Source organism: Epinephelus lanceolatus, chromosome 6 (genome assembly GCF_041903045.1).
Source record: "Epinephelus lanceolatus isolate andai-2023 chromosome 6, ASM4190304v1, whole genome shotgun sequence".
In the NCBI taxonomy this organism is placed as follows: domain Eukaryota; kingdom Metazoa; phylum Chordata; class Actinopteri; order Perciformes; family Serranidae; genus Epinephelus; species Epinephelus lanceolatus.
Window position 1 is genome coordinate 7,410,208 of NC_135739.1, and position 12,139 is coordinate 7,422,346.

Consider the following 12,139-nt stretch of genomic DNA (forward strand, 5'->3'; position numbering starts at 1 on the left):
TTCAGTGTAGACAGGATAAAATGTAAAACATGTATCACTAAAAACTGAAGTGGCGCATCAAGATTTCAGTTTAAACTGTCTCTGTGAAAACATTTTATATCTCCCAAACACATATAGGAATTCACAGAGCCCAGGAGACGTCATGGAGAAAAATATTGTGCTTTCAATTTAAGTTAAGATGAGAAACCTTATGTGCATAAATCAGATGTCATAAAGCAAGACACAGTCTGACTCACAGGATGTAGACTGTGCGTATAGGCCTGCTATTGGCTGCCTATTTCACACCAAATTCTCCCTCTCTTTCAATGATTATGATTGGTTTGAAGCAGTAGTTCCCAGCTGGTGGGTCACAGGTCCTTTCTTAACGGACCACAAGTGACTCATGAACATGTCAAGTTTGTAAAAACACACTTTATTTTTAAGTGCGGTTGAATTTCCAGCACAGAGCTTTTATTTTGAAGCACTGTTTCTTGCTTTAGAGTGAGAGGCTAGTAGGTGGCTACTTGACAGAAACAGCAAACTCTGTCACTGTTAGAGGATGTGGTGGCCTATATTAAACCATCAGGTTCCCCTCGTGATGTGGTCCCTCCCCACTTCTTTAAAGAAGTTTTCTCTACTATTGGGCAGTCGGTTCTGACCATCTTAAATAGCAGCCTGTCCTCTGGTGTTGTCCCAGTAAGCTTCAAACATGCTGTAGTACAACCTTTGCTGAAGAAGCCTGGCTTAGATAGCACTGCTTTAGCAAATTTCAGGCCCATCTCCAAGTTGCCTTTTATTTCTAAAATCCTGGAGAAAATTGTCTTTGCACAACTAAAAACTTTCCTTGATGATTGCAATATTATGGAGGTTTTTCAGTCTGGTTTTAAAACTTTGCATAGCACGGAAACTGCCCTTTTAAAAGTTTTTAATGACATTTTAATGGCAAATGATAGTGGCAACTATGTTGTTCTTGTCCTGCTCGACTTGACTGCTGCCTTTGACACTGTAGACCACAACATTTTTTTTTTTTTTTTTTTTTTTTTTTTTAACAAAATGTTGTAGACCACAACATTTTGTTAAAACGTCTGCAGCAGCTAGTGGGCATTGGTGGTAGCGCCCTGGACTGGTTCAGGTCCTACTTAGCCGACAGGACTATGTGTGTTGGTCTTGGTGCGTGTGAATCCTCCTCCGCTCCGCTTTTATATGGGGTCCCACAGGGTTCAATTTTAGGACCCCTGCTTTTCTCCCTGTATATGCTTCCCCTAGGGTCTATCCTCAGAAAGCATGGTGTCGCTTTTCATTGCTATGCTGATGACAGCCAGATATATGTTCCTCTGAGTAAAAGCGATGCCTTTTCCCTCAAACCCCTGCTGTCATGTCTTGAAGATATCAAAGCCTGGATGGCCCTAAACTTTTTAAATTTTAATGAGAAAAAAACAGAGGTCATGGTGTTTGGCCCCAGCGGCTCCTGTGTTTCCTCCCCTGTTGATCTGGGTCCTTTGGCAGTTTATGCAAAGTCTACTGTTACTAACTTGGGTTTTAAGATGGACAGTGATTTTAAATTGGACCGCCAAATTAGTGCAGTTGTAAAGTCGAGTTTCTTTCACCTCAGGCAGCTTGCGAAGGTGAAGCCTTTTCTTGCACATCAGCACTTTGAAGCAGTAATCCATGCCTTCATTACATCTCGGCTGGATCACTGCAATGCACTTTATTTTGGAGTTAGCCAGTCCTCCCTTGCACGTCTCCAGTTAGTCCAGAATGCTGCCGCTCGTCTACTAACTGGAGTACGAATGAGAGAGCACATTACACCCATCCTGGCCTCCCTCCACTGGCTGCCTGTGCACTTTAGAGTTCGTTTTAAGATCCTTTTATTTGTTTTTAAATCTTTAAATGGCCTCGCCCTGCCCTACCTCTCTGAGCTTCTTCACCCCTACGCCCCTGCCCGGTGCCTCAGGTCAGCTGATCAGCTGCTCCTTGAGGTACCAAGGTCCAAGTGAACGCTTAGAGGAGACCGTGCATTCTCCGTTGCTGCTCCAAAAATGTGGAATAATCTACCTCTGCACATCAGACAGGCCTCCTCACTGTCTGTTTTTAAAACCCACCTTAAAACCCACTTTTACTCACTAGCTTTTAACCCAGCATGAGACCTCGCTCTGTTTTTATTTGTTTGTTGTTGTTTTTATTGTTTTTTTGTTTTTTTTGTTTTAACTGCTTTTTATTATCTCACTGTTTTGTTGTTTTATGACCTCCTATGTACAGCACTTTGTTTCAGTTGTGGTTGTTTTAAAGCGCTTTATAAATAAAGTTGAGTTGAGTTGAGTTGAGCAAACGAGCTCTATGACATGGCCAAATGCAAGTGTGACGTTGAGTGTATTAAACTGTGTGGACTTTGAAATAATGACTAAGAAGAAACCTGGACCCTGTGGCTGGACCAGTTGGGAACTGCTGGTTTAAAGAACATACAAACAACCCATTTTTCTCCCTTATCGCAGAATTTTGATGGGTTCAGCCTGGCATTTTAAGGATAAAGTGTGGCGATACTGTAAGTCTGGCAATGTGAGACTGAGTAAAACATGATGCCGAGTCAGACGTTCAGTCCTGTTGGAGATGTTTTTATCAGAGCTTACAGTTAAATATCAAAACACATTAAAACTGTCACAGAATCGGAGTTCAGTGCTCGTTGACGCGCAGAAGAGACGGAGACAGAAAGCTGTGTACAGCCTGCGCTCTTACTCTATTGACCTATAAGCTATTTTAAGCACAGTGACGCATCAGTGTCTGTTGCTGACGGTCAGGCACAATTCCATCGTATATTTTTTTGGTAAATATGCCCAACCCTGCCTCCTGCACATGAGGCTCTCCCGTGCATTAATTAACACCAGGGTGCAGCCAACAGCTGAGGCTTCTGAGGGGCTAAAATATTTTGCCCCACTCCCTGATTCCAAATAGTAAAACTTATTATGATTTAGAACTGATGATGATGATGTTGCCTTGTTAGTTGTCAGACTCAAACTGGTTTTATGCACAATGAAATTAATACATGTAAATGGAGCTCTCAGTGTTTTGGTTGCAGTTTGGCCGGCTGTGGAGGAACGGATGATGAGCGTAATAAAAATGTTTCAAGAGCAGGAATTCAGTAATCCGTGCACGCGAATTAGTAATTCGAGAGCACAGATTAGTTTATTTTTCTCCATGACACTCCCCCCGGCTCTGTAGATTTTTATCTGTGGATAAAAACCCCCTCAGGGGCAGTTCAGGCCAAGCAAAACAATGCTATGATGACCTCAATCCAGTTGATTCATGCTGGCTCGGTGCCAGACAGCTTAGCGAATGTCCTCAGCTCGTGGTCCTGGGTAATTATGTGGCCAGCACTCTGCGTCGAGAGAAGGGAGGGTTGCATGATGCTGCCGCGTTTGCCGCTGTCCTCGCTGGTGCGTCTGGGAGCGTAGAGGCGTCCGGATCCGGACATATCTTGACGGGATGAGTTGGTCATGACATGGCAGCTGTCTGCGGCCTGACTGGGGAGGGAGCAGATGGTGTGGAGACATCCCCATAACAGGACGCCAGCGATGACCAGGAGCAAGATGCAGCAGGTCAGCCAGACGCCCATGGCGAGCTCCCAACCGGCCCTGTCGTGACCTTCGCTGCTGTCACTCGGAGTGCTGAACACCTGGCACTGGTCCCGCACTGGATTGGCCGCCTGACACGTCACACACAGGAAGTAGGCGGTCTGGGGGAGGAGGTTTGCCAGGTGCGTGCTGGTCTGACTGACAGGGATGCGTTCCTCGTGCATGAAGCTCTTGCGCTTGTAGCCCATGAGCAGGCTGTTCCAGTTTGGGTCGTACATGACGCTGTAGAAGGTGTCCAGGCAGCTGGGGGACGACGGCCAGCTCACTCTGGCTGAGGTGGCAGAGATATTATAGACCGCAACCCCCATGATGCAAGGCTGTCGGTCTGCTTGAAGAGCCAAGTTGATATGAGTGAAGTATTTCCTCAGATATCAAAGTCTGGAAAAGACAGATAACAATAACACAGAGTAAGATACTGACAGGAGAATTTCAGACTCATTTTTTCCCAGCAGTGTCTCATTTTTGTGCCTCGCAGCTCAGAGCTTATTTACGGAACCTCCCTCACTGAACAAGTAGTCATTACATCAGCATGTAAACAGCAGGTTTGTCGGTGTTGTGTTGATTGTTTGGTGTGATTGCAGATTGTTTTGATGACAGTTGAGCCGAATCCTGACTCACCTGTGTCTATAATAGAAACACAAAGGTGATAAAAGATATAAGTGCATTATGCTCGCATTTTCTCAGTGCCTGCTCTCCTTAGATACAGTTTACCACAGACCATTACAGTCAATAACAAATCTTGAGGCTATGGCTGAGCAATATATCATATCATATTGATGTCGTGATATCGTGAACAATAACGGAAGCTATTGTCTTCACTCTGACATGCTTTGCTAGTAGGTCTTTGCTAGATCTACTCTTGCTATCTGTCCCCAGCTTTAGTCTTGAAACGGGGAAAGGGCCTCTGAGTTCACTGCTCCTGTGGTTTGGAAGTTGTCTCAGAGAGCTGGTCTCTTGAAGTGTTTTTAAAAATAGATTTGAAGGAGTTGGAGGAAGGTGCATCAGGTGGTAGATGTTCTGACGGAGCTTGTGCCCCTGTGTGATCCAGGATATGATGACCTCAGTTTTATTTTTGGTGTGCTCATACTGTGATCTGAAACTGTGTTTAATGTGCTGCTGCCTGTCTTTTCAAGCTTAATGAGGCGTTTCAAGTTTAAAAAAGAAAAGCATAAAATTGTTTAATGGCCACCTACTCATTGTAAAAAGCATAATAAAGCGAGAGAATAATATCAGAGGACAATAAGCATTGTATGAAGGATTATCTGGAACAAAGTGCAGGTGGTGGGGGTGGGGTGGTGGGGGTGGGGGGGTGAGCACAGATGTTGAGCAAATGACATAATGCAGAATGATTTGTGGAGCGGCTCATCTGTGCTGTTGAGTCACCTGCAACGGAACAGGTGATAATCTGACAACCTTGAGCAGTTAAAAACCAGCTGGTCAGGTCTGAACAGGACGACCAGTGGCTTTAGCTCTGTGTTAACTGTCATATTTATTGAAACTCATAGAATACTTTTCTAAAGTTTGTTTTTTTTACCCTTCCTTTGTCATTTGTGGACAATGACAATTGAAGTTGTTAAACAATTTGTATGTTGTTCTTGAATTTGCTGCGCTAACTGTCTTAAAACCAATGAACAATTAGTTAAAAAAAAATGTGTAAAATTAAAAATAAAAGCTTGTTCTGGACTTCAGGTGGTAAGAGAAGACTTTCAAGTGTTAAAATGTTATTTTCTCAACTTATTTTTTTATTTGAAATAGTTAATAACTAATTAAAGTGTTCACTTTGCATCTTTCCAAATGAACTGACGCTGAGAGGTTTTGATGCTCTCTTTGTGTTTAAACAGAATTTCTAATTGCGATCCAACATTTTATAACTAATTATCGACACCATTTTCAGCACCACGGGGAAAATTGACATTGGTGGCATGAAATTGAGATTTTTTATCAAAAGATTAATACAACAAGGCTATAAATGTCCTCTTTGTGGTTAGTGGCAGAAAACAACAGAATGACTGTTGTCAAAATTAATAATTAAAGCGAGGAGGTGCGGCTGGTATCAGTGTATCGATCCTGTGGAAAGTTAATATTGACACCATTTAAAAAAAAACAGAATCATTGTGTATCAGTAAATCAATATTTTTTTAGGAACAAGGCACAGTTGTGTTGTTTCTGCTCAATATTCTGTATTTTTACATTTCTAAATAAGCCATCATATTAAATCTTAAAGCAGTAATATTTCAGACACAGATAATCTCACAAGAATAGTTGGTTTTAAATCAGTGTTAGAATATTTTTATGTCATATAATTCAAGTCAAGCCAGCAAGCTTACATCTGGCTTTTTTATCACCAGTCACTGCTGAGATACTTTTATTTATCCACTAATAAGATTTAGGAAATGCACCTTTCACATATTTTCCTGCTGCATCAGCTGCAATAAAACATGATTATCTTTATGGTAATAAGCCGTGTTAGGAGAATAATTAGTGGTCATCTATTTAAAGCTCGACTTACCAGAAAAACACAGCGAGCACGTGTTGACCATACCAATCTGTGGTGCCTCAGGTGTTGGTTCGGGTAGACCGTCCTGTGGTCCTGCTATTCAGTCATCTTAGATCTATTCCACTGTCACTATATCAAGAGCTCTGACGCTGGGTGCTGCCGTGTCGCTTTTCATTCTCAGGAGTGGACCAGAGATCGGTGTGTCCTTGTCTCCGCTGCTGCCACATTAAGTGGGAGTGCTGCTGGATTAGAGCAGCAGCAGCTTCAACTCTCTGCCGACAGACGGGGGAGAGAGCGAGTCTCATGCAGTGGATTTTAGAGAAGAGTGTGTAGATCCAAATGGGTCATTATATGTAATAAAAATCTTTTTAAATGGTAGTTAATTTAGCCTCTCTGATTTTTTTTGTCCCTACTTTTTTATCCTGCTAGTTCACCTACAGATATCATTGTTTTTTGCTTTATCATTATGAAGCAAATGTTGATAGCACTATGTAATAGCTGTAGAGTTATGACACCATCTGTATTTAGATTGGTTTGCTATAAGCCTCTCTTTCACCGTGCAGTTCTGTCTGCCACAGAGTACGATCTCCCAGGAAAGTGAAGGCTCGATTTACGACACAAAGACGTGCATCGAACGTTGCACACCCAAAATAGGGAGAGGAGAGCTGTTTTGTTTTCCTCTATAGCTATCCCCAGTTGTCAGAGAGTATCAGTGTAAATTCTTTGCAGTCTTTATCCCTTGTAGTGGAAATGGCGGACACTGGAACAACAAAAGACCTGTGGAAACTGTGGTAGATTGACTAGCACTTTGGTCCATATTCCAGTATCTGGTCAGGTACCCCTTGGGTGATTCCCAGGCAGTGTTTTGTCTTAATTTTATGTCCAGGTTCGGTTCTGGGCGAAAAAAGGAACATACAGGTCGAATCACAGACGTTGGATGAAAAATTTATTAAAATTAAGTTACAATTATCATGAATTTAATTAAGTGTTTTCACGTTTTAATCCTGTGACTGCTGACTTTGTGTGTCAACTCTGCCTTCTGCACCATTTCGAATATGGGAGCTGCTTTAATCAGGTGTTTTACTTAAGGGCAAGTTGACTATGTGCTGGTCAGTATCATGAATAAGTAAAAAAAATATTTGTTTAAATTTTATTTCCAAAATTAACTTTGTTTTAAAATAAACTAGTTTCAAATGTATGGAATGTATTTACCAGCCCATAGTTATTATAGGACTTGCTATTTCGGGTCAAGGCAAGGATTGAACGTGGCAGAACGGGTGCGGTATTGCACGTTACGGATCTGGTTTGGGACTGAGTTTTGAAAATCAGACTTGTTCAGGACTCCGCTTTGGTCATTTTTCTGGTATTTTGAAAATCTAGCGACAGGGTGTGGAGAGGATCTGAAATGTTCAGTTGGTCGATCCATCTGTGGAACCATTTGTTCTGCAGCAAAGTCTCTCAACAGCTGCTGTCCAGATTGTCGTTGAATTTACTGGATATTCATGGTCCCCAGAGGATAATTCCTAATATTGCGAGTGATCCCCTGACACTGGTGTTCCCATTGAGCAAATACTGTCACTTGTGCACAATAAAATACCAAAATTTAAGAGGCAGATTGATGTGAAGTTTATCTTTTGAATCTGGAATGCTCCATGAGCTTCCTGCTGCTGCCCTCAGGCTGAAATCATAACTTTGCACACAAGATGTCTCATCATCTACCAGGCAGGGTGCCAGGAAATTCAAAGATTTATTGTTGTGACAACACAGTACAGGATCGCACTGAGAAGTGTATTTGTAATTTGGGATGATGCGCCTATTTTTATTGATGATCTCATGTCGAATACTGTATTTAGCCATACTACTGTTGTGACTCCATGGATGGTCATGTGGGTTGGTTGGGTCACCATTTCCAGATGGAAATATCTCAGAAAGTATAGGATGGGTTGCCATGAAATTTTGTACATTCCTGCATTATGGGTGACGAAAGCATACAATGTTTATCCTAGTGATAGAATAAGTGTTTGACTTCTCATCACCACCTGTCTGTCCTCTGATTGCAGACCTTGAATCTGGCGTACAGCAGCATATTTGGCAGCTACAGGAACTTTTTGGGTCCCCCGCACATCAAGGTCATGTGCAGACTGCTGGGCTACCAGGGCATCGCTGTGGTGATGGAGGAACTGCTGAAGGTGGTCAAAAGCCTGGTGAGTAGGACAGTGAGCAGTGAAGGTGTGTGTCGGGGGGGTGTAGTTTCATTACTGGAACTTCCTGCTTCCAGAAGAGAGGTTGATTGTAAGGCAGGTTTAAAAAGGTTGCTTTCCTTGTTAGTTATGAATGAGACTGATGTCATCATCGTCATATACTAAATAAACAATGGATCTGTTTGTTTGTGTGTGTGTCTGTTCTTCATGGTTTCCTCTTTAAGGAATACTTCATCCTCCAAATGTATCAGTTCATCACCCCATGTTACGCTGAACAACTTGGTTTTTCTCACTTGCCTCCACGGTGAACGAAGAATCCAAGAACTGAGAAAATTCTCTATGAACTGAAGACGTAGGGGTCTGTTTAACAATCAGTTTACAAATTCTTACACAACTCATGCAGTATTGTTCAAGTACCATTTATCCAGCCATTTGCTCAGTGCTTCCCAAACAGACAGCCCTTTGTGATGGGGACCTGGCTTCAAAGCCAGACTCCATTAACAAAATCAGTAATGTTACCTCACTAAACACAGAAGCTGCTGGTCCACCACTGCTTTAATTAGTGGTTTGTTTGTGTTATTGTGTGACTTAAGTTTACCTAAATTAATGGTTTAAAACACCAAAATCACACAAGAACACGAACAAACAAACAAACTGATCGAGGCAGTGGTAGACCAGCAGCTCCTGTGTTGAGCGAGGTAAAATTACTGTTTTTGTCAATGGAGTCTGGTTTTGAAGAGAGCGTGGGAAGGTTTCGCTTTCTGTTTAGTTCCAGGTTGGAAAGGATAAATGAGACTTGCATTATACTGCAAGAGTTGTGTGGGAGTTTGTCAACGAATGTTTTTATCAGCTGTTATTAAACACGGACCCTGATGACTTCCATTCATCAAGAATTTTCTTTGTTTCTGGATTCTTCGTTCGCCAGAGGCTGGTGAGAAAACCAAAGTTTTCTTCAAGAATTCACTGTTAAACAGGATGAGTAATTGATACACAACTAATCACTCAGGGGTGAAGTATTCCTTTAACTGAGTATTTGAACTGTATATGCTGCCGTTTAATGCTCTCCTTTTGTTTTATAGCTTCAGGGCACCATAATGCAGTATGTGAAGACCCTGATGGAGGTGATGCCCAAGATCTGCCGACTTCCCCGCCACGAGTACGGTTCCCCAGGTAAGAGGCCATGTAGTCTGCTAACTGGAAGATTGATCAATGCACCAACAATCAGTTAAAGTCATGAAAGCGTGCATAAAAAAGACTCTAGGTTCATTGCTATGATCATAATTTTATCTAATTTCGTTTCTACGTCTGTTAAATGCACTTAAATGACGAACATGAAAAACCTTGCGTAGGCATGTCTTTGATTTGGACATTCTTACTTCACTTCATTTTTCAAATCCCACAGACATCTTTTATTTCAAACCACACAGTCTGAAACTGAAAGGAACTGGTCACCAAAATGTCCCTGCGGGTCAGTCTGGAGGTCGCACTCCTCATAAAAGAACCAGGCTGTGCCAACAATAAGCTAATTTAAAGTAACTGAAGCTTTCAAATGCGAGAGACCAGTCACACTGTTATTGAAACAAACTTTTGTGAAAACACCTTCAGCCAATAACATAGCATCAAACCTCTATGAAGTGATAGAACATGGAGGGCTGGTAAACTGTGTGACAGATATGAAATAAGGTGGGAGATGAGATATTTAGTCTGTTGTTTTGTTTCAGGTATCCTGGAGTTCTTTCACCATCAGCTAAAGGACATTGTTGAGTACGCCGAGCTCAAGACCGTGTGTTTCCAGAACCTGAGGGAAGTGGGCAACGCCATCCTGTTCTGTCTGCTGAGCGAGCAGAGTCTGGTACAGATCTCAAGTTATAACTAGATCTCCATTTTTGATGCAAATGTGATGCGTGGAGTTGATTTCTTGTTCATTTCTCACTGATAGTCTTGTGGTGTGTCACTGCACTGACATCACATCCGTGTTCCAATCACTGAGCAAGTTGTGCGTCAGTCTTCTCATATAACCTTGGATAGATTTATTTACAGGATTGCATTTATCTGGAGAATATCACCTCCTCTGAATGCAGTTCAGATGTCTTTCATACCTTTTTTATGTCTGTGTTTTGACTTTGATTGCGTCTTTCTCACAGTCACAGGAAGAAGTTTGTGATTTGCTGCACGCTGCACCTTTCCAGAACATTCTGCCAAGAGTTCATGTCAAAGGTAAATCCAAGAGAGAGCACAGTTTATTTTCAAGTGCAGAGGTCTTTCTGAAGTGTTTGTACAGTAGCTGTGTCAAATGCTTACACACAAGGAAGGCCGGCATTCACTGCGAGAAATGAAAGTCAGCAGTAATCATTGAAATGTGGGGATAATGGAACACATTTTCAGACGGTCTTTCCTGCCGAGCACCCATGGTGTTTCACTCGTTCATACACATAGTGGCAGAAATGGCGTGACGAATGATCAGAGAACAAGAGAAGGAAGTGCAAACCCTAGCAACTTTCTCACCTCTCCACCAGCCTCCCATTAAATGTACCTGCCTCTTCCCTAATGTCAGCTGGGATAGGCTCCAGCCCCCCGATGACCCCCAACAGGATAAGCGTTTATGGAAAATTAATGAATGAATAATAATGACTAATAAAGGAATAATGCATTTGGTAGGGACCGTTTCCAGCCACAAGTAATACAAATATAATACACTCATTAGTGCCATAGATTTTATAATTTAATGGACGTAGCCAAAGTGATGTCAACTTTTGGGTTGAGGCCTTCAGTTTGGCATTTTGGTCATCACCGTCTTGGATTTTTGGAGCAAGAAATGACCATATTTGGATGAGAGGCTGGATCTAACTGTAATGCTAGCTGCTAGCTTGGTAAGCACGGTGCATTCACAGTATACAGTTAATTGTGGTGATGCTAATGCTAATTTTTGCCAGCGAAAATCAGCCTAAAAATTAAAACAAAATGTGCTTAATAAAAAATCTGAATATCCGACTCTTTAGAAGGACTGAACAACACACTGAAACAGCGACAGCTATGATTATTTGGGTTTAAACCTTGGTTACATTACCTATCCAGCGCTGTTGGCTGTGGTAGTTACTTGTCAACAGATGGCACCCACCTGTCACTCAAATCAGCCACGCCCTTAATTATGTTATTCTTCAAGCCTTAATAACATTTAAAAAGGTGAGTTATATAAAAGCTCACCCCCTGTACAATTGTCATCAAGGCTGAATTGGCTATAGAGACCAAAAATGTTTTTTGTACCAGGTTGTAAACATGTTTTTTTCTGCTGTAAAGTTGGACATTTTAATATGGGAGTCTATGGAGATTCACTCACTTTTAGAGTCAGCCTCAAGTGGCCATTAGAGGAACTGCACTTCTTTGTTGGCTTCAGTTTTTAGCTTCTGAGGTTGCCGCTTGGTTCATGCTTCATGGAGCAACATGTCACCTAATACAACAGCTCATTGGGTGTTTTTAGACAACAGTGGAGCTCTGAAGCACAGAGGAATAAACTTTATCAGGGTTTGGATACACACTGATTTGTTGACAAGAATAAAAATATAGAATATCACCAGACTCATCTTGCCACACTTTTCTTTTCCATGCTGTGTGCAGAGGGAGAACGCCTGGATGCTAAGATGAAGCGCTTGGAGGCAAAATACACAGCGTTGCATCTGGTTCCACTGATAGAGCGCCTCGGCACCCCGCAGGTACAGCCATTACCAGGAGCTGTCTTTACTGAGTTCACTGTTGAGTCAGCTTTGTTATCATGTCACATGTGAAAGATTTTGATCTGTTTAATATCACAGCCCTCAGTTTGTTTATTTTTTATC

At 42.0% G+C, this 12,139-nt stretch overlaps 2 protein-coding genes across 2 annotated transcripts in view; one reads left to right on the forward strand and one right to left on the reverse strand.

Moving 5' to 3' along the window:
* cyfip1 (cytoplasmic FMR1 interacting protein 1) overlaps nt 1-12,139 on the forward strand; it is a 43,657-nt gene that overhangs the window by 28,711 nt on the left and 2,807 nt on the right. Inside the window, exons 24-28 of the mRNA XM_033621023.2 lie at nt 8,166-8,309; nt 9,386-9,476; nt 10,028-10,158; nt 10,451-10,523; nt 11,922-12,016. Of these exons, the coding sequence (XP_033476914.1) occupies nt 8,166-8,309; nt 9,386-9,476; nt 10,028-10,158; nt 10,451-10,523; nt 11,922-12,016 (534 nt within the window). The remainder of the gene's footprint in view (nt 1-8,165; nt 8,310-9,385; nt 9,477-10,027; nt 10,159-10,450; nt 10,524-11,921; nt 12,017-12,139) is intronic.
* Nucleotides 3,278-6,257, reverse strand: fndc9 (fibronectin type III domain containing 9). Its single transcript, XM_033621026.2, has 2 exons — nt 6,118-6,257; nt 3,278-3,986 (listed from the first exon to the last, which is right to left on the reverse strand). The coding sequence occupies exon 2, from the start codon at nt 3,914-3,916 to the stop codon at nt 3,278-3,280; it is 639 nt and encodes a 212-aa protein (XP_033476917.1). The 5' UTR covers nt 3,917-3,986; nt 6,118-6,257.